Genomic DNA, 22,293 nt, shown 5'->3' on the forward strand with positions numbered 1-22,293 from the left:
GGGGTGGAGGGGGAGCCCCCCGGTTGGGCCCTCCCCCGGAGGCTCCCGACAGGTCTCTCTGCGGGTCAGTTCCGCCGAGGCCTGGCCCGCCCACCTCTTTTCCTGGGCCTGCGGGATTTTTAACTTGGAGGCCAGGCATCCCCACTTCAGGCCTTCCCCCGGTCCTTAATGAGGCAGGCACTGATGGGGGTAGTAGGGGGTGGGAAGTGGTGGAAAAGCACCTCCTGGGATGATCATCTGTGGTCACATTGCAAGCAGTGTTTGTTTATAACCGAGATATTGTTGGCTAGGTAACCTGCCAACCGGGGACTTAAGCTTAAGGGGATGGTTGGTCGGGAGGCGAGGTTATTCTGCAAATTTCCCCTGTCCTTACTCCGCCCCCCCCCCCCCACTCTTCTCATCATCACGACATAAAGCAACAGAGCTGTGCATGCCGATAGGAAAGATGTGGGAGAGGCATTTCCCACGGGTTCCTTCACGTGTCATACATAAGGCTAGATTTTAAATAAGCAGCTGTCCAGTTTTCACTATTTGATTGAGTTTGCTAGTCTGAAGGGAGACACGTTTCGATAAAAATAGTCGTGTCCGACTCTGCGATCCCATGGGCTGCCAGGCTCCTCTATCCAGTCAAGATTACTGGAATAGATAGTTATTTCCTTTTCCAGGGATCTTCCCCACCCAGGGATCAAACCCGGGTCTCCTGCATTGCAGGCAGCTTCTTTACTGTCTAGCCACCCTGGAAGCCCTAAAATATTTTAAAACCTTTTAAACACTCTAGTGTGAATAGACTTAATTATATTAAACAAACATTTAACAAGTAGATGTCTACACAGCTTATCCGTACTTGTATGCCTTAGATACAAATATTTTAATATGATGTTAATTAGATTTGCATCAATTTTATGAACTTTTCATGTGGAGGCACTAATACTCTGTTCAGTATAGTCTAATAGTGATAGTCTAAACAATTCTTTTCTTCTTCCCTCCTCCCTCCCTCCCTTCTATCCTTCCTTCCTTCTTTGGAGAATTAGCATTTGAGAAACTTAGAAGAGGCTAAAAGATCTAACAATCATGTGAATTAGACTTTCCATATTAAAGCAGATAGCTGTGACAGTTATATGAAAGAAAGCCTTTTTTTTTTTTTTGAAAGGATTTTCATTTGAATACAAGGTTTTCTTTACTGCTTTTTGATAGAGATTAGAGTGTAAACTTCAGAATCTTCCATTTTATTTATGAATTTGTAGCTGATAATTTGGATCAAATTTATAAAATCTGCTTTCACTTGTCCTTAAAATCTGAAATAAAAAATAAGGATACTATATGTTCAAATTTATTGTTGATAATTTCACAGCTCTGCAGGGGAGGGGGAAAAACAGGTCTGTGTAGCTTTTTTATTTGCTACATGTAGTGCTACAGCACTAAGTAGTGGTCTTCATTTAAATTATATATAAAAAAGGTTTCTCCTGTTTCCTTCCAATTATTTGATGTACCCTAGACTTTTTTGATGGGTGTCTCCTGTTTATCTTGGGGGTTCCTAATATGTACCCTCCATTCTCAGCCCTCCCTGCCATGTGATAGATACAAACAAGTGGTTAGTACACTGTGGTTGATCACAATGGAGCAGGGAGGAGTAGAAATGTTACAGTTGTTTTTTTTTATTTTACTGTTGACCTGAAGGATAAGGAGCCTAATATTTACATGACTAGCTTGATGTTTCAGCTCTTTTCTCATCTAATCTTCACAAGAACTTGAGATTTGTAGTGGTATTCCCACTTTAGTTTATGTAACACTGTCTCCTTTCCCCGTATGTATTTTTTCCCCCTTATATATTTTCAAAGAACTTAAACCATCTTTTTACTCTCTTGTTTACTAGTATTATGCTCACACCTCTGAAAATGGGGTTGGCGCACAGCATAGTTATAGAATTGAGGAAGGGAAATATATTTTGAAGAAGATTCAGAAGAATGTACTTTTTAAGGGGGTTTAAACTCAAAATAGATAATTTTTTTTCCTGATTTTTGAAAAAAGTTTCTGTGAATATCTATGCTTGCTAGTATAGTAAAAATTTGTGGTTGAAAGTATATAGTGGGAAATAGTTCAGTAATATTTTTCCATTAAATCATATGTTACAAAGTGCAAAAATAAAGGAATCTGAATTACAGAATTAGGAGACAAGGATGTTTTAGAATGTTTCCTTAAAATTAATTTGGCTTTTAAAGGCATTTATCCTTGGGCTGAGCCCAACAAAACTTTCTCTGGCAAATTTAAAATTATCTTTGAAGCACTGAATTGTCAAATGCCACGTACTTGATAAGGCAACACAATTTATCTGTAAGCATAATGTTCAAAATATGAAATGCTTAGCTTTTATGACTTGCTTAAAAAAACAAGCGAACATTGGCTTGAAAACAGAAATGTGCCATGGATTTTTAAAGTTAAGAATATAGGTCTTTAATCTGAAAATTGTGGCTAAGTTTCGGTCCGAAAATCTGGTCTTATGCATAACGCTAGGAAGCAGTCATGATTGGCCTGTCTTCCTGCCTGCCAGCCTTCCCTCCCCTTTTGTCAAAGGCGCTTTATGGCCTCCCCACCCCACTTTCACATTCACTGTCGGAGGATCTTTTTTTGTGTGTGGTAAATTCCTCTTAATTGTCATCAGTGAAATGAGATTGAGGCTCAGGAATTGATATTTAAGTGCCCTCTGTGCTGGTTTTGTGGGAAAACTTTAATTTCCAGTTAAGCATCATTGTGATGAAAGTTTAATCCCATGACCACTAATGTCAGTTCTGAAATGATGAAAGAATATTGTCCAGATTGAAATACAGGATTCCCTAAGGGTCAGTGCTTGACCCGAGCAGTTGACTCCAGAAGAGTTATCATCATTACAAGGTATCGCAGTTGCTGCTGCTCAGAGATGGTGGCGCTTACTTGTTAGGATCGTTTAGAGCCCTCACCTCGGTTGGAAGGGTCTCCTGTTCATCTTTTTAAATCTGTGTATTCACCTTAGGACCAGTTTATTACTGGAATGCAGCAGTTTTATACGTGAGTTGCATATCTGTACTCAGTCCTTAAGAATGCTTCTATATGGAGGTCATTATGGTAGGTTTTTTTTTTTTAAAGAAGGAAAATACAAAATCAGTTCATAACCCTTTTCTTAGAAAATTATAACTTAATTGGCGAGGGCACTTGAGTAATATAGGAACTCTTAATATGTGGAAAATATAAGAATTATTACATTAAGAATATAAGAATCTGTTATGCTTGTGTGTGTAAAATTATTGCAGATTAATTTTTGGATTTACCTTGGTTCTTAAATTCTTTACTCATCTGTAGGATATCTAAATTATTAGTGTCTTTTGTTCTTAGGATCCTTTGGTTAGTCAGATAGCTCACCCTTTAAACTGTCAGGTTGTAGACTTTCCAGAGTCACTTTAACACCCAGTATATTTTCCTCTTCTCTGCCTTGTCTTTACACCAGTAGTGAAATCCCTTCTTTGTTTATTCCATTTCCAAGTTTGTATGCAGGGTATTCATTTGCCTATCTAGAGGACTTAGAATCTTCCCACCAGTGTCTAGTAGTGGGCATGGGATGGTGGAGGACAGTGGCAAAGGTAGTGGGAGTAATAAAAGCGTGTGAAGTTTGATTTTATATTTTCCCCTTGCAGTTCAGGAAGGGGAAGTTATGTGAAGCAGCTATAGAACATTGCCTTTTTCTTTGATTTTCATGTATCAGGGAATATCTCTGTCTCTTCTGGTTTAACTTTCCAGTGGGAGTTTTGGTTAATTGTAACGATTAGAAGATTTTTTTGGTTTCTACTTTGTGAAAATCTCTTAAAGATGTAGCAGTCTTAGTATTAGAAAAGAAGCCTTCACTGCCCTCTCCCTGCCCCGGTGTTCAGGTTAGGGATCCTCAGCCTGGGCTTTGTTGGTCTTTTCCGCTGGATAATCGTTTGCTGTGAGGAGCTGATTTGTGCACTGCAGGCTGTTCAGCAGCAGCCCTGGTCTCTACCCACTAGAGTCCCTTGTTGTGACAACCAGAAATGGCTCCAGATAGTACCAGGTGTCCCTTGGGGGCCAAAGTCACCCGTGGTTGAGAATCACTGATTTAGGTCCCCTGTTAAACTGCCTTGAAACATTGTGTTTTTCCTTGTAATGATGACTACAGTTTTAAGTAATTAGGAGTAATTTCCCCCACCTTATAAGTTCCATGAGGACAGTGACCACATAATTTCATTGCTTCATATCCTTGGTACATAGCATAATGCCTTGGTATATGCTAAATAAAGATTCTCAAATGCATGGATTGATGATATAGTAGGCAGCTGAATGACTTGGACCAAGGCAGTTAACATTTTTGAACATTTGGTTTTCTCTGGTGTAAAATAAATGATACGAGATTTTTAGGTTTCCTATTAGTTGCAAGATTCACTGACTAAATATGAAATTAATACTTTGGAGGACTTAGTAGGTATAAGCATTGTTTTGAGGGTCATTTTATGAAATTGTAGGTTTATAGTAGTTTAGATGGAAAATTTAAAATAAAAACTCTGCTTACGATTCTTACTAAGGGGAGAGCAGGGAGGGGACTATTTCATTGAAAGTTCCAGTTAGGCTGAATCAGTCCTAAGTTTTATATTGTAATTATGGTATTTTCAAGCCCTTTATGCTTTGTTTTTTCATTTTAAAACAACATATGGTAAAAGTTTTTTTAATGAATAAAGTTAGAGTACAAGCATAATTGAGGTTGATAATGATTTGGGGGACTGTATGATTTGAGAGTGTTTTAGTCATTTTCAGGATTAAGCATAAAATTTTTTTGGCAACATTGAAATTCATGAGATATATATATAGTTCAGTCATTTTTATTTTAGGCTAGCAGTGAGTTTGTTATAGTAATTTGATTGGCATTTGGGGGACAGTATTCCCCAGTCTTCTGAATAGTCATATTTTATGATCACTTGCTCCTCTTTTTTTAGAACTATAGTTGGCATAGAATTAATGCTGATACTGCTGCTTGTACATGAAATTTTAGGTATTTCTTTCTAGGGCCAGTTTTCCTGTACTGGACAACTGCTAACTCGTAATGGTATGAGAGAATGTAATCAACCTTGACCTTGAACACTGGCTGGGCTCCTGAACTCTTCAGTGAGCTCACTTTATCTGGTTTTGTTTTCTCAACATCTTTCTCTGCTCCTTTCTCTCAGGATTGTGCCTCTCTACTCCTGCTTGTACAGACTGCTTTCCAGCAGCATGGACACAAGAAGCATAGTAAGATGATTATAACCCACATAAGGCAGGCCCTTTGGAAAATGATGAGGTTTAAATTGGTAGTCAAATGATGTCTTGATTGTATGGGAAGTGCTTGGGAAGCAGAATGAAGTTGTCACTTAGAATATATTGGTAAGCTTAAAGCAAGCATGTAGGGAATGAGTTGAATTTCTTCACAAAAAATAGGTGAAGTGAAAAAGTTGTGCTTACGAGTGAGCATCAATCATATCTAAACTCTTGTGCATTTACTTGCATTCTGCTCCACGTAATTTTTTGTAAAAGAAATATTACTTATGTGAGATGGGTGAATTGCTAATTTCTGAATTTGATGGTTGGAAATGAAATACATCTTATATTTTGAGGAAGTTCTTCAAACTATAAGATGATAACTGGCAGATACTCTGTAGTATTGGAGACACAAGACTAAGTCAAATTTTGGATTTTCTAATTATAGAGGAGCAGATTTTGTTAGAGGTACTATTATAAGACATAAATGCCCGTGAGAAATGTTACCATGGCTTCTGATTCCTTGTCTGAGTTAGTTCTCTTAAGTTTGGTGGTAAACACGATGTGTTTGGTCTCTCTGATTTTGATTTTATGCGTTTATTTCATCTTTCTATTTCTGCTGTACCGGTTTCTGATACACCATATTTTAAACTCAAGGAAGAGTATGTAAATATGCTATCTACTGTAGGTCAGGAGATACATTAGGAACTCTGACATTGCTGTATTTAGTCAGAATGGGGAATAGAGATGATTTGTTCATGTTTTTAAAAAAAGTTTATGGCTTTTAATTCAGTGTATGTTAAATTCATTAAGATAATTCTGCAACTTAGTATGATTTGTAGAGGCTGACTTGAAAGACCTAGGATTTGATTTATTTGTTTATTCATTTAACCAATACTTAATGAATACTTACTGTTTACCAGGCACTTTTCTATCTGCTGAGGTACAGTTGTAAACAAGACTGGCAAAAAGCACACCGTCTTGGAGCGTATGCGCTTGTAATCCTTTCTCTTTCGCCTCATCAGCTTTGAGCGCAGTGCCCTTGCTGCAGAGCTAGTGCGGCTGCGCAGGCGTTACTGACTCCGGGCTTGCTTCTTCGCTAGGGCCGGGGTGGCTGCAGCACTTCTCTCTATGCTCAGTTCTGCCTGGTCTCCTCTCAATATTTCACTTTTACAGAGTCCAGGTTGCTTGTCTACTGTTCAAAATAGAGATTGAGGGAGTAGACTTCTTAAACATGAATGTGATCTGATCTTTTCAACAATGGGGAAGGAAGACAAGCTACACTGTTCCATTTTATACTAATTTGCCTATCCTATTGAATCTCCATTTGGTATTTTGGAATCATAACTGTTTTTAGAAAGTATAGCTTTAGGGATATTTTCTTTTGTCATGATATATTAATTAGTCTCTGCAAATATTAAATAATTTTAAGTGGTGATCAAACCCTTATGAATTGGGAGGGATTGATTATTTTTATTTCTAAAACTTTTTCTTTATTTAATTAAGTACATGAAAAAAATTTGGTGTCTCTTTCTCTTTTATGAACACTGTTTTTTGAATTTGATTTGATTCCTTGGGGCTGATTTGAGTAGCTTGTAAGTGCAGGATGAAAGTTTGGATTATGTATTTTATGATTTTGGAAACTTGGGAAATGATATAATGGTCTCTTTATTTTGGGTCATGGTATCTAAAAGATTGACCAGTACCCTTGACACTAATACAGGTTTTATGTCAACTGTATCTTATTTTTTTTTAAAAAGGTTGATAATGCCTTGGTTAATTACTTTCTTTAGTAATGTCTTGCTACTATAAAGTTTTATGGTTTAAAAAAGATACAGGTATTTGAATTTATTGAAATGGTAAAAAGAATGTTGGATAAGTTAAAAATTTTTCCAAACCAAAACACATAGCAAATGTCTAGTTTCTAAAACAGCCGCTTGCTGTGATGAAAAAAAAAAATGTCTGGCTTGGGTAATTTTAAAGTACTTTTTATTTACCAAACATTTTAAAAAGCGAACCACTTTATAATATATGGTGTTTTATATGTGCTTAGTTTCCCCAGCCATTATTATGTTTCAGTGGGTCTTAGGATAAACTTGTGAGAAAGGTAGGATAGGTGCTGTCCTCATTTCACAAACGAGGACTCTGAGGCCGGCCAGTGTGACCTTCCCAAGGAAGCGCCGCTTGTGTTAGAGCCGAGACTGGAAGGACCAGGTCTCACTCAGCTCCTAGTTGAGATGTAAAGGACAGCCAGCTGTGTACAGGGGAGCCATCACTCGATCTTTCACAATTCTGTTTGCTGGTATGATGTCCAAATATAAACTAACGGTTCTTCCCCACTTTTTAAACTTTATTTGTACAACTTCAGATTTACAGAAGAGTTGCAAGAATGATAAAGAATTTTTATATACACTTCATCCTGATTTCACTATTTAGTACATGTAATCATATTTGCTTTCTTATTCTCTTTGCAGTGCACATAAATGACTTGTAAACCTTGTTTCTGAACATTTGGGGAGTAAATTGTATTAATGCCTTTTATTTCTAAATATTAACTGTATTTTCTGAAAACAACCACAGTACAGGTATCAAAATCAGGAAGTTGATGCAGTTGTCTGCAGACCTTCAGATTTCACTAATTGTATCAGTTAAGTCTTGAGTAGAAAGGAAATCTAAATCACATCACACTTGTCTCTCTAGTGTCCTTTAATCTGGAGCAGTTGGTTATTTGTCTTTTATGCCCTTTGATGATTGATGAGAATGGGCCAGTTATTTTTAGAATTCCCTCAATCTGGAATTGTCCTCTGATGCTTCATGATTAGTTTCAGGTTAGGCATTTTTGGCAGGAGTAATCCAAAAGAGATACTGTGTCCTCAGGAAGCGCATGACGTATCCCATTAAAAAGGATGTTAACTTTTTTCTGCAAGGTTTTTCTGTTGTAAAATGTCTTTTTTCCTTTTGTAACAAATATTTCTTTAAAAAATGGATTTATTTATTTTTGGCCATGCTGCAAGGCTTGCAGGATCTTACTTCCCTGACCAGGGATTGAACCTGTGCTCCCTGTAGTGGAAATGTGGAGTCCTAACCACTGAACTGTTAGGGAATTACCTGTAACAAATATCTTATGGGAAGTCATTTTTGAAACTATACAAATAGCTTGTTACTCATCAAACTTTCACCCTTTATTTTTTTAAGCATCCAATTCTTGCCTGAATCAGTACTCAGATGGTCATTTTCTGAGTCTGTTGTTTAATTATCGGCCTCCTACAATAGCTTTTTCTTCTCCCCGTTTATGTATGTATGCATATCAGTATGAATTCAAAGATTATTTTTTATTCATTGGGGTCTTTTGATGGCACAGCTCCTTCACACTGGCTCCTGTATCTTAAACATGTGCTCATCAGTTTTTGGGTATTCACTTCTTGTATAATAAGATATTCCCACCCCAACTCTAGAATCAGCCATTTCTCTGAGGAACCTTAGTTTCTTTTGGTGGTTATTGAGCTAGAAATTGTGTATTTGTTTGAACATGCTTATATATATATATATATTATATCAATATACAAGAAATTTTTTTTGTCCATCTGCGTCTCTAAAATGCCATGAATTCATCCTGTCTCCAGTAACAGTCCAACACTGTTCACTGGTTCATTCTAGTCTTTCCCCTTTGCAGATTTGTAATTCCTTTTTCGGTAGTGAGAAAACACTAGTTTCCGTTGTCCACAATATATTTGTGTATTGTTTGATCCTAAAATACACAGAAAGTAGTTTCAGAGTTGCTAACCCATGTATCTCAAAACAAGCCTATTAACTACAATTGAGTATTTGTTCATCTTTTTTAGCCTGAGGGTATAAAGTCAAAATGCTGCGTTCAAAGTTGCTTGGTTAGTTTTTTCCCTCTTAATGTATTCTTGCTATTCCTTTGAAATATAATTTGGCTTCTTCTTTTCTTTTTCTGTTTGTATTCCATTTTGTTTTTTTATCCATTTTTATGTTTTAGTATGTAAAATATTAAATGTAAATCAACTGTAATCCTTCTTTACTTATTATCTTTGTCATTATAACCACTTATGCTCTGGTTAAAAAAAAAAACAAAGGTCATTTCCTTGGTATTCTTCAAATCAAATAAGCTAATTTAGAGATTTAGGCAATGGAGGTCTTAAGTGAAAGATGTTTCTGGTAACAGATTTTCAGTTCATAGGTGAAAGTAAGTTAAAGCTTTCATTCTCTCTCTCTCTTTTTTTTTTTTTTTTTAATTTTTTGCTGCACTGTCTGACATGCAGAATCTTAGCTCCCTAACCAGGGTTTGAACCCTTGCCCCATGCAGGGAAGCATGGGATCTTAATCACTGGACTATCAGGAAAGTCCCAACTTTGGTTTTCTTTTGAATGAAATCTCAATTCACAGGGTCAGTAGACTTTCTGTAGAGGGTCAGATGGTAAAAATTAGGTTTAATGGGCTGCTTAAGGTCTCTTTTGCATAATCTTGTTTTTTTCACAATTCTTTTAAAATGTAAACCAGTCTTGGCCTGAGGGGCTACAGAAGTGGGCCCTGGGCCATAATTTTTATGACCCTGCTTTAATCTGAAACCTGAGAACTTGGTTAATAGTATGCTATTTGCAAATCAGAATTATAATTGAGCTTTATAAGCCTTATTTTAACATCAAAAACAGAAACAAAATACTTTTAAAAGCTGCCTTAGTGAAAATATTTATTCAACATGGTTTTTTGAACACCTGCCACCATGTACACATGTGCAGACATTTACTCTAGGCTCTAGAGATGTAAGTGTACAAAACAGACCCCCCCAAAAAAAAAAGCCTCCGCCCTCGTGGAATTTGTACTAAGTTTTGGTGTGTGGGTGTGTACTGGAAACGCATGTTTCTTATTTTTCCGCACGTAGTGAGATTGAGCAACTAAATTCTTTTTCATATTAACTGCAAAGCAAGCATTCTTTCTTGAAAACGTGACAAACAATGCAGCCAAAGGGGCAAACTTTGAAAAGCTTCGTTCCTTTCTTCTGATCTCCCATTTGTGACACTTTCATTATGTAGCTACACTGACTCATTAAAGGAAGAGAAGAGAAACCCCATTAACTGGGCACAGAACGCAGACCTCATTTAGTGATAAGGGCACATGTATTCTCCTTGGCTTAGTGGTAAAGAATCCATCTGCCAGTGCAGGAGATGCAGGTTCAATCCCTGGGTCAGGAAGATCCCCTGGAGGAGGAAATGGCAGCTCATGCCAGTGTTCTTGCCTGGGAAATCCTATGGACGGAGGAGCCTCCGTGGACTACAGTCCTTGGGACTGCAAAGAGTTGGACGCGACTGAGCATTCATGCAAACATGTACAATGGACTCTTAAGAAAATACTGTTTAAAAATATTACCCACAGTTGAGGGACTCTGAAAGTAGTTGGCTTGTGTAGTTTTCTTGAAATAGGAAGTTTCCTGATAATGCTAATGTGCATTTACCTAATAAAATCTTAAAAACTATATGCAGGTTATTTATCTTGTACCTGGCTAAATGTCAACCCCTTTGAATAAAAATCATCAAAGTGAGTTTTTTTTTCCATATTGCATGTTAGTTGCTGAAATGACTTCTTTCTCTGAGTAGTTTTTCTGTAAGCATTTAACAAGCCAGCAAGTGCCCTCCACCTTTAAATGCTTTATTGAGGTTTGTGTGTGAGTCGCTTAGTCATGTCCGACTCTGCAACAACATGGATTGGGGCCCTGCCAGGCTCCTCGGTCTGTGGGATTTTCCAGGCAAGAATACTGGAGTGGGTTGCCATTTCCTTCTCCTGGGGATCTTTCAGACTCCAGGATCTAATTTGGATCTCCCACATTGCAGGCAGGCTCTTTACTATCTGAGCCACAAGGGAAGATTATTGAGCTGTGATAGTGACTGCTTTTTGTTAGGATCCTTAGCATATTTGGCTTTTTTTTTTTTTTTTTAATATGCCAAGAAAAGTGATTTATATTTTTATAACAATTTCTCTTATTGGACAGGAGTTTCTCAATCCCAGTTCATGTTCTTGTTCTGTCAGAGCACTCAGAACCTCTCATAGAGATCTATCTCTGCTTTGGTAGTTCAGATAGTTCAGTTCAGTCGCTGAGTCGTGTCTGACTCTTTGTGACCCCATGGACTGCAGCACGCCAGTCCTCTGTCTATCACCAACTACCGGAGTTTACTCAAACTCATGTCCATTGAGTTGGTGATGCCATCCAACCATCTCATCCTCTTTCGTCCCCTTCTCTCTCACCTTCAATCTTTCCCAGCATCAGGGTCTTTTCAAGTGAGTTACCTCTTCGCATCAGGTGGACAAAGTATTGGAACTTCAGCTTCAGTATCAGTCCCTCCAGTGAACATTCAGAACTGATTTCCTTTAGGATGGACTGGTTGGATCTCCTTGCAGTCCAAGGGACTCTCAAGAGTCTTCTCCAGCACCACAGTTCAAAAGCATCAATTCATCGGGGCTCAGCTTTCTTCACAGTCCAACTCTCACATCCATACATGACCACTAGAAAAACCATAGCCTTGACTAGACGGACCTTTGTTGGCAAAGCAATGTCTCTGCTTTTTAATATGCTGTCTAGGTTGGTCATAACTTCTCTTCCAAGGAGTAAGCGTTTTTAATTTCATGGCTACAGTCACCATCTGCAGTGATTTTGGAGACCCCCAAAATAGTCTGCCACTGTTTCCCCACCTATTTGCCATGAAGTGATGGGAACGGATTCCATGATCCTTGTTTAAGTCAATTTTTTCACTCTTCTCTTTCACTTTCATCAAGAGGCTCTTTAGTTCTTCTTCATTTTCTGCCATAAGGGTGGTGTCATCTGCATATCTGAGGTTATTGATATTTCTCCTGGCAATCTTGATTCCAGCTTGTGCTTCATCCAGCCCGCGTTTCTCATGATGTACTCTGCATGTAAGTTATATAAGCAGTGTGACAATATACAGCCTTGACGTACTCCTTTTCCCATTTGGAACCAGTCTGTTGTCATGTCCAGTTCTAACTGTTGCTTCCTGACCTGCATACAGGGTGTCTCAAGAGGCAGGTCAGGTGGTCTGGTATTCCCATCTCTTTCAGAATTTTCCACAGATTATTGTGATCCACAATAAAGGCTTTGGCATAGTCAATAAAGCAGTCAAAGGCTTTGGCATAGTCAGTAAAGCAGAAATAGATGTTTTTCTGGAACTTGCTTGCTTTTTCCAGGATCCAGCGGATCTTGGCAATTTGATCTCTGGTTCCTCTGCCTTTTCTAAAACCAGCTTGAACATCTGGAAGTTCACGGTTCACGTATTGCTGAAGCCTGGCTTAGAGAGTTTTGAGCATTACTTTACTAGCGTGTGACATGAGTGCAATTGTGCAGTAGTTTGAGCATTCTTTGGTATTGCTTTTCTTAGGGATTGGAATGAAAACTGACCTTTTCCAGTCCTGTGGCCACTGCTGAGTTTTCCAAATTTGCTAGCATATTGAGTGCACCACTTACACAGCATCATCTTTTAGAATTTGAAATAGCTCAGCTGGAATTCCGTCACCTCCGCAAGCTTTGTTCATAGTGATGCTTTCTAGGGCCCGCTTGACTTCACATTCCAGGATGTCTGGCTCTAGGTCAGTGATCACACTATTGTGATTATCTGGGTCATTAATATCTTTTTTGTATAGTTCTTCTGTGTATTCTTGCCACCTCTTCTTAACATCTGCTTCTGTTAGGTCTACTGTTTCTGTCCTTTATTGTACCCATCTTTGCATGAGATGTTCCCTTGGTGTATCTAATTTTCTTGAAGAGATCTCTAGTCTTTCCCATTCTATTGTTTTCCTTTATTTCTTTGCAGTGCTCACTGAGGAATACTTTAGTATTCCTGCTTTGAGAACCCCATGAACAGTATGAAAAGGCCTTGGTAGTGATTACAAGAAAAAGGGTTGTGACGAACTTAGCTGAAGACAATTAATATTCTAAAGGAGTTGCCCTAAAGGAGGCTACCACTACCGCAATTTTGTTGCTAGTACAAAATTTCCCAGTCAGTACTTGGGTTGATTTGATCCTTTGCAAAAATCAAAAGATTAGCTATCTCAGACCTCTTAGAGCTGTTAAGCAGGGAGTAATTCCAAATAATTCTGTGAGTGCTTACTTTGTTTTGCTAGTCCTTCAAGATTGGAGGAGAAAGGGGCGACAGGATGAGATGGTTGGATGGCATCATCGATTGAATGGACATGAGTTTGAGTAAACTCCAGGAGATTGTGAAGGACAGGGAAGCCTGGCATGCTGCAGTCAATGGGGTTGCAGAGTCAGACATGACTGAGCGACAGAACAACAGGATTGTCAGACTAATTTTTTCATTCTATTTTAATTATAATACAGTTTTCAAATTGCTAGAACACAGTAATAACCCATGAAGGTTCTAATGTAACAGCAACTAGTGGTTGGAAGGAATACTAGAATGTAGTTGGCAGGTCCTTTGAGCTTTGTTATTTATGCGTGTTTGCCATCTATCAGGCATTGCAGAGTGGTTACCATGTTTATTACATCCTTTTTCTCAGCTCATATTTTAAAAGGGTTGGGGTTGTGAATGGATTATCACAAAGAATAAAGATAATATGAATCCTATGATACAAAGAGTAGTGGTGTAGACATTTGTAGTATGTGTACACTATTCTCTGTATATAATGTTTGACAGAGTATGAGACATGTATAAGGCAAAGTCAAAAGATCTTTTTCAGGGAAATGGGTAAGGATCTTCAGATGAAGGGTCTTTGTATATACAATGCCCGAGATTTCCTTTTTAATCAGGAGAATGGAGATTCTGAAGGGTTTTAAGGAAGAGTGTGGTGCCAGGGCTTTGAGTTACAGGGTAGATAAGATGATGTGGTCCAGTTACAATGATGGTAAATCAGGAGGAGCAAAACGTTTGAGGAGGAAGGTAATTTGGCAGGATGGGTCAGATGAGGGGGCATTTTTTCCCACCTAGAATAAAAGAGTTGGGGTGGGGAGAATTGAAATCACCCATATATCTCAACCCCCAAAGACCACTGGTTTGTTAAATACAACAGTAGTTCCATGCATCTGGACAATTTGATGTCATCAGGGTGGAGGTGGATATAGGTCAAGTACTTAAAGAATAGGCTAGAGATGGAGATTAGGGGGATATGATGAAGACAAAAAGGCTTAAGGCAAAATGTTGTAGACTCTTTTAGTCAGTTTTTGTTTGTTTTTTAGACTTGACCTTTTCTATCATTTTGTGTTTGTGAATATAAGGACATCTTAAAGCAACTCTGCTTGGAATTTGCTTGATTTTAAATTCTGTTTATACAAGCATCTGATTCTTATATATAATTAAAAGTTAAGTAGTGAATTGTGTGAACTAGAAGTAAAGATTTAAATTTTGTTCAATGAGATTTTATTAGAATTCCTTAACATTGAGCCTACTCATATGATCACGTGTTTCATTAGCTCCTCTTGGTTACATAGTTTTTTATTTTAACCCTGTCTACAATAACCAGTTTATTGTGAGCATGGAATTGTGGTGAATTTAAATGCTATATTATTAGAAATAGAACCCAGTAAACTGAAGTTATTTTTATATATGTATGTGTGTGTTTATACCTTTTGTTTTCTCCCATGGAGAATCATTTCTGTTCTCTGATTTTTAAAAATGAATTATATTTATTTTTGGCTGTGCTGGGTCTTTGTTGCTGTGCACAGGCTATCTCTAGTTGAAGCAAGTGGAGGCTACTACTCTTCCTTCACTGCACAGGCTTCTCACTGTGGTGACTTCTCCTTTTGTGGCACGTGGGCTCTGGGGCACGTGAGCTACAGTAGTTGCAGTGTGGGCTCTTTCCGGGCTCGGTGGTTGTGTTGCATGGATTTGGTTGCTCGACAACATGTGGAATCTTCCTGGATCAGGCATAGAACCCACATCTCCTGCATTGGCAGGTCTTATCAACTGTACCACTGGGAAAGTCCTGTTCTCTTTGATTTTAGAATGATGTAGCTAGAGACCCTTGGCTTCCCAGGTGGCACAGTGGTAAAGAATTTGCCTGCCAATGCAAGAGACGGGTTCGATCCCTGGGTCAGGAAGATCCCCTGGAGAAGGAAATGACAATACACTCCAGTATTCTTGTCTGGAGAATCCCATGGACAGAGGAGCCTGGTGGGCTGCAGTCCCGGGGTTGCAGAGTCAGACAGGACTGAGCACAGCACCCAGCAGAGACCCTTACACTCATGTTACACATTTGTAGTTATCAGTTCTATGATTGGGTTCCTTGTTTACTTCCTTGTTAATGCTTCAACTTGATTTCCAGAAATTACAAGTTTTAGACCAGAAACACTTGTGATAGTATATCATTTAATAGATGGGTGAAGAATCAAGACCCAAAGATGATGAAATTTGTTGAGTCACAGCTTATGAGAGGCACATAGTTAGCAGCCGAATTAGAAGTTTCTGCTCTCTGTCTTGGTTCACTGTTTTCACTTTTTCAGTATAACTGAGTGAGATTTTTCTGTATGTTGTAGGTGGAGGCGGAATAGGAATTGGTGGTTTGTAGTAAATTATTATTGCATTATGCCGAACTTGGACCAGAATGAGCAACAAACTCCTGGGCTGCTGCTTTCCTGCTCATAGAATAAGATGCCATAGGAAACCTGCATTCCTTGGCAAAGACGTATTATACAACAGGCAGTACACCCTCTGCAGAAAAGTGAAGGGAAAAAACCCTTTGAGTAACATGCCTTGTAGCTTCCTTGTAGGAGAAGGATACAGTTACTCTGTAAGCCTGTATTGGTAGCACGTTTTTGATTTTAATAATGTGACTACTCTGTAACTTCTTTCTTAATTTTTCACAGACTGCTGTTTAGAAAGCTGCTAGTACAGGTATTTTAAAGCACAACAATGCTACAAAATTAATAATAGCTGTTTTCAAAGTAGAGTCAGACAGGACTGAAGCAACTCAGCCTAGCAAGAAAACTGCCTTTTTTTTTTTTTTTTAAAGAAACAAATCTGGGACCATTTAGTGTCATTGTAGATGTCTTTGTGGCCCTGGAAAGTATTTTAATATTGTAATATTTTGATAATGGATAAAAGTTTTGGAAAATATGAGCTATAAAGACCTAGATTATATTCGGCATATTTTCCAAGTTGGAGAAATACTTGAACAAAACTTTTGAATGTCAGACACTAACAAAATACAGACCATGATGTATTTTGGATCAGTGTTATTATTGGTCTTCATTTATAAGAATTTCAGTGTTGTACTAAATCCAGCAAGGCTTTTAAGAGAATCAATTATTAAGTAGTTAATAGTATAATTTTGCACCAGAGTGTATTTAAAGTCTGTATGTCGCATACATACATGTATACATTTACCTTTATACACACACATACATACATAGATGCCTATAGAAAATTCTGAGAAGTAGCCTGTCAGCCTTTAGCAGTGGTTATTTCTTAGGAGAGAAGCAGGTGTTTAGGAGAATGAGAGTTTTCAATGTTTGGAGTTTTTCACATTCCATGTTTATTGCCATATTAGTTTTGTAATATTGCCTTCAAACCCAAAATATCATGTGTCTTAGCTTTGGTGAGAAAGATGGAGTTGGTCTGTGATAATGTTAATTGACTTAAATCTTTTAGAGAAAGTGAGCTTCCTTGTTAAGGGTTGGACGACTTAAAACTTAGCTGTTATTTGATCAGTTGACATATAAGCTTCGTAATGTGTTGTCTTCAGATCTTCTTGGTTATCAGTTAGGTTGATGCTGTTACGTGGTTGTCTCCACAGTTGTCTACCATCAACTCCATGACTCAGTTGTGTATATCTAGTTGGTTGCTACCTGGTGGACTTTGCTTTATTTTGGAAACTGAATGTTGGGGGGTTAGCCAGAATAATTGGGTTTGAGACATGCTTCTGAAGCTTAATACCAGTTTGAATTTTGTTAGGTCAGTTACCATAAGTTTATATATCTATAAAGTGACAAAATGAGAATAATTAAATACTAATCTTACTGGGCCATTCTGAAGCTAAAAGCGATACAGTACATATGATCGTGCATAAGAGTTAACAGCGTGCCATAGAAGTAAAAAGTAATTATTACCCTCTATTACACTACTGCATGTCTCTCTTTTTCAGTCTTTGTATTTGTTGCTCATATTTCAGAAATGATTTTACTCTAAGGCCTAGTATGCTTTTGGTCTATTCTTTTTCTGATATTTAGTTTTCATTATTTATTCTTCATTGCTTCAACTCTTAGCTCTTTAGGAAAGACTGTGTTTTTTGCTTTTCTCTGAATTCTTAGGGAATTTAGTCCCATATCTTCTGAGTACTGTGTGTACATAAAATGATACTGTTATCCCCCAATCTAAACTTCTCTTTCTTCTAAAACTTACTTTTAGGTCTCTTTATGTTAGTAGTAAAAATGTGTTCCTGACACTCAGACCTGAAAACTTGGATTTTTCATAGGTGCCTCTCTTTGATTTGTATCTTTTCAGTTGTGAAATTCTATGAATTACTTTTAAAAACACATTTTCTATGCTTCCCTTCCTTTTTCTTCTTAGTACGAATACTTTAGTACAGGTTCTCATGGCTCTCTGCTTGGTTTAATTGGTTTTTAATGTATTATTCTTTGTTCTCTTCAGTTCATACAGTAGGAGTACATTTTTTTAGATTACTAAATTAATCTCATCAAACAACTTAGCTTTTAATCACCTTGTATTTTGAGAAACCTTCTAGGTTCCTTTGCCTTCAAGTGTACAGATTTTATTTTCTTAATATATATATTTTACTGAAGTGTAGTTGATTTACAGTGTTTCAAGTGCACAGCAAGGTGATTCAGTTATTCAAATACACATGTTATTTTTAAAATTATTTTCCGTCATGTTATTACAAGATATTGACTGTATTTCCGTTTTATACAGTAAACCTTTGTTGCTTGTTGCATATCTGTTTTTTAATTAAAAATCTAGCATTCTACTCATACTGAGTCAAACAAGTAGAATCAAAAGTCAATTTTTTTAGTTAGGCAAAAATTAATGTTTTCTAAAATACATATATTACACATATTTATATGTCCGTATCGGAGAAGGCAATGGCACCCCACTCCAGTACTCTTGCCTGGAAAATCCCATGGACGGAGGAGCCTGGTAGGCCACAGTCCATGGTGTCGTGAAGAGTCGGACACGACTGAGCGACTTCACTTTCACTTTTCATTATCATGCGTTGGAGAAGGAAATGGCAACCCACTCCAGTGTTCTTGCCTGGAGAATCCCAGGGATGGGGGAGCCTGGTAGGCTGCCGTCTATGGGGTCGCAGAGTTGAACACGACTGAAATAACTTAGCAGCAGCAGCATGTATCCATATACAAAAGCTTTTCTACTACACTTGATAAAATAAAGGTTTGAGAAGGAACATCAGAAAAGAAGGAGTTGGAAAATATTGGGAAAAAATTGGAAAACTTAATGAAATGGGAGCACTGAATATGAAATAGAAAAAGTGAAACAAACTAGATAAAAGTAAAAGATCATCATACAGTTTAGTGGTTTTTAAACATGGCTGCTCATTGGAAACATATGGAGCTCTGGAGAGAGCTATACCTGGGCATCTGTATTTTTCAACAGATTTCAAGATAATTCTGGTATGCATCTGGATTTTAAAAAGTGATTACAGGTTTTTCTAGTAAATCATATAATTTTTCTATTGACCAGTCATGATACAGTAGTTTTAAGTAATAGTTGCATAATCACAGTAGTAAAAGATTTATCAGTTTTAAAAGTTTATCAGCTTTCACAGTCAAGAGCCGGACAAAAAATAAAAGATAATTACAATTACAAGCCATAATGGGAACATGATTAACTTAACAATGTAAAATAATTACATACAGTGTGAGGGGGGTCAAGCAGAGTGATGTGATAAATGAAAGAGCTTGTGCTGTGCTTAGATGCTCAGTGATGTCTTACTCTTTGCGACTCCATGGACTGTAGTGCGCCAGGCTCCTCCTCCAGGCAAAAATACTGGGGTGGGTTGCCATGCCTTCCTCCAGGGGATCTTCCCAACCCAGGGATCAAACCCAGGTCTCCCACATTGCAGTCAGATTCTTTTTACCATCTGAGCCACCAGGGAAGCCCGTGGGAAGTGCATACGTGCATATTTTTCATCCACCCAGCCAGTCTACATCTTTTGGTTGGTGCGTTTAATCCATTTACCTGTAATTATCGATTTGTTGTTGTTGTTCACTCAGTCATGTTCCACTCTTTTCGACGCCATGGACTGCAGCGCGCCAACCTTCCCTGTTCTTTACTATCTCCCAGAACTTGGTAAAACTCACGTGCATTGAGTTGGTGATGCCATCCAACCATCTCATCCTCTGTCATCCCCTTCTCCTCCTACCTTCACTCTTTCCTGGCATCAGGGTCTTTTCCAGTGAATTGGCTCTTAGCATCAGATGGCCAAAGTATTGGAGCTTCGGCCTCAGCCTCAACATCAGTCCTTCCAATGAATATTCAGGACTGATTTCCTTTAGGATTGACTGGTTTGATCTCTTTTCAGTCCAATGGACTCTCAAGAGTCTTCTCCAACACCACAGTTCAGAAGCATCAGTTCTTCGGCGCTCAACTTTCTTTATGGTCCAACTCTCACATCCATACATAATTACAGGAAAAACCACAGCTTTGACTAGATGGACTTTGTCTGCAAAGTAATGTCCCTGCTTTTTAATACGCTGTCTAGGTTGGCCATAGCTTCTTTGATTTCATGGCTGGAGTCGCCATCTGTAGTGATTTTGGAGCCCAAGAAAATAAAGTCTGTCACTGTTTGCTTTTTTTCCCATCTCTTTGTCATGAAGTGATGGGACCTGATGCCACAGTCTTAGTTTTTTGAATGTTGAGTTTTAAGCCAGCTTTTTCACTTTCACGTTAATTAAGAGGCTTTTTAGTTCCTCTTGGGTTTCTGCCAGAATGGTGGTGTCATCTGCATTTCTGAGGTTAATGATATTTCTCCCAGCAATCTTGATTCCAGCTTGTGCTGGAATCCATAAGGATGCTGGATGAATCTTCATTCCAGCTTCTGCATATAAGTTATATAAGCAGGGTGACAATATACAATCTTGACGTATTCCTTTCCCAGTTTTGAACCGTATTATTGATATATGTCCTATTTTCTTAATTGTTTTGGGTTTATTTTCTGTAGGTAGGTCTTTTCCTTCTCTTGTTTTTCTACCTAGAGACGTTCCTTTAGCTTTGTTGTAAAGCTGATTTGGTGGTGCTGAATTCTCTTAAATTTTCCTTGTCTGAAAAGCTTGATTTTTCCATCAAATCTGAAGGAAAGTTGCTGGGTAGAGTATTATTGGTTTTAGGTTATTTCCTTTCATCACTTTTAAGTATATTATGTCATTCCCTTCTGGCTTGTAGAGTTTCTGTTGAGAAATCAGCTGATAGCCTGAGTGATGTTTCCTTGTGAAACCATTTACCAGGGATTGAGATTTGAACCCATGTGCTAGAACTCGAACCCAGCCGAAACCCAGTTTGGGACTCAAACCCACGTGACTGGGACTCGAACCCAGCCAAAACCCACAGTACTTGGTTTCAGGACCTAATGAAGCTCAGGTTCTTAATGTCTCACCACAGAAACAATTAAATGAGAGAGAAAATGAAAGGTGAGAACTGGATTTTTTCAGATTAAGAGAGAAGCACACTCCACAGTGTGGGCCATCTCAGAGGGTGGCCAGAAAATGTGGCGTGGTTAGTTTTTATAGGCTGAGTAATTTCATACTAATGAGTGGGAGGATTATTCCAACTGTTTTGGGAAGGGGCGGAGATTTCCAGAATTTGGGCCACCGCCCACTCCTTGGTCTTTTAACAGTGCCTTGGAACTGTCATGGCACCTCTGAGTGTGTCATTTCACTTGCTGAATTGAGGATCAAGGTCTAGTTTTGTCTGCTATCTTCAGCTCAGTCATATCTGACTCTTTGCGATCCCATGGACTGCAATACCCCAGGCTTCCCTGTCCTTCACTATCTCCCAGAGCTTGCTCAAACTCATGTCCATTGAGTCAGTGATGCCATCCAACCATCTCATCCTCTGTCGTCCCCTTCTCCTCCTGCCTTCAGTCTTTCCCAGCATCAGGGTCTTTCCAGTGAGTCAGTTCTTTGCATCAGGTGGCCAAAGGATCGGAGCTGCAGTCTGCCATCTTGGTCCCGATCGATTCCAATCAGTTTATGTTCTGTCCTGGACTGTGTCATTCTTTGAAAAGCTGTGCTCTGCCCCTTTCCCTTTTGTTACACTTGCACATTATTTGTCATTTCCCCCTTGTTGCTTTTAATATTTTATCTCTGTCTTTAATTTTTGTCAGTTTGATTACTGTGTATCTTGGTGTGTTCCTCTTTTGGTTTATCCTTCCTGGGAGACTCTGCTTCCTGGATTTGGTTCACCATTTCCTTTCCCATGTTAGGGAAGTTTTCAGCTGTTACCTCTTCAAATATTTTCTCAGGTCCTTTCTCTCTTCTCTTTCTGGGACCCGTATAATGTAAATGTTGGTGTGTTTAATGTTGTCCCAGATGTCTCTTAGGCTGTCATTATTTCTTTTCATTCTTTTCTGTATATTCTGTCCTGTGGCAGTGATTTCTACCATTCTGTCCTCCAGGTCATTTATCTGTTCTTCTGCCTCAGTTATTCTGCTATGGATGCCTTCTAGTGTATTATTCGTCTTTATTATTCATCTCTGTATGGTTCTTTAATTCCTGTAGGTCTTTGGTGAACATTTCTTGCATCTTCTCAATCTTTGCCTCCATTCCTTTTCTGAGACCCAGAATTATCTTCATTATTATTATCCTGAATTCTTTTTCTGGAAGTTTGCCTGCCTCCATTTCATTTGATTGTTTTTCTGGGGTTTTATCTTGTCCCTTCATCTGGAACATAACTTTCTGCTTTTTCATCATGATTAACTTTCCGTAATATGGTTTTTGCTTCAGCCTCTGTGAGGCTGTGCAGATTCTTCTGTCTGCCTTCTGATGGATGAGGCTAAGAAGCTTGTGTA

The 22,293-nt window shown here is 38.3% G+C and overlaps 1 protein-coding gene across 3 annotated transcripts in view; it reads left to right on the plus strand.

The window, feature by feature from the left end:
* Positions 1–710: 710 nt before the first annotated feature.
* The window catches only part of SCAF8 (SR-related CTD-associated factor 8), a 196,285-nt gene continuing 174,702 nt past the window's right edge, over positions 711–22,293 (plus strand). For all 3 annotated transcript variants that reach the window (XR_825353.1, XM_010840850.1, XM_010840849.1), the window contains exon 1: positions 711–5,268. Coding sequence is in view for 2 of the 3 variants with exons in the window: in XM_010840850.1 (XP_010839152.1) it covers positions 5,251–5,268 (18 nt within the window). In the remaining variant the exon portion in view is untranslated. The remainder of the gene's footprint in view (positions 5,269–22,293) is intronic.

Source organism: Bison bison, unplaced genomic scaffold, assembly GCF_000754665.1.
Source record: "Bison bison bison isolate TAMUID 2011002044 unplaced genomic scaffold, Bison_UMD1.0 scf7180017864148, whole genome shotgun sequence".
NCBI classification, from domain to species: Eukaryota; Metazoa; Chordata; class Mammalia; order Artiodactyla; family Bovidae; genus Bison; species Bison bison.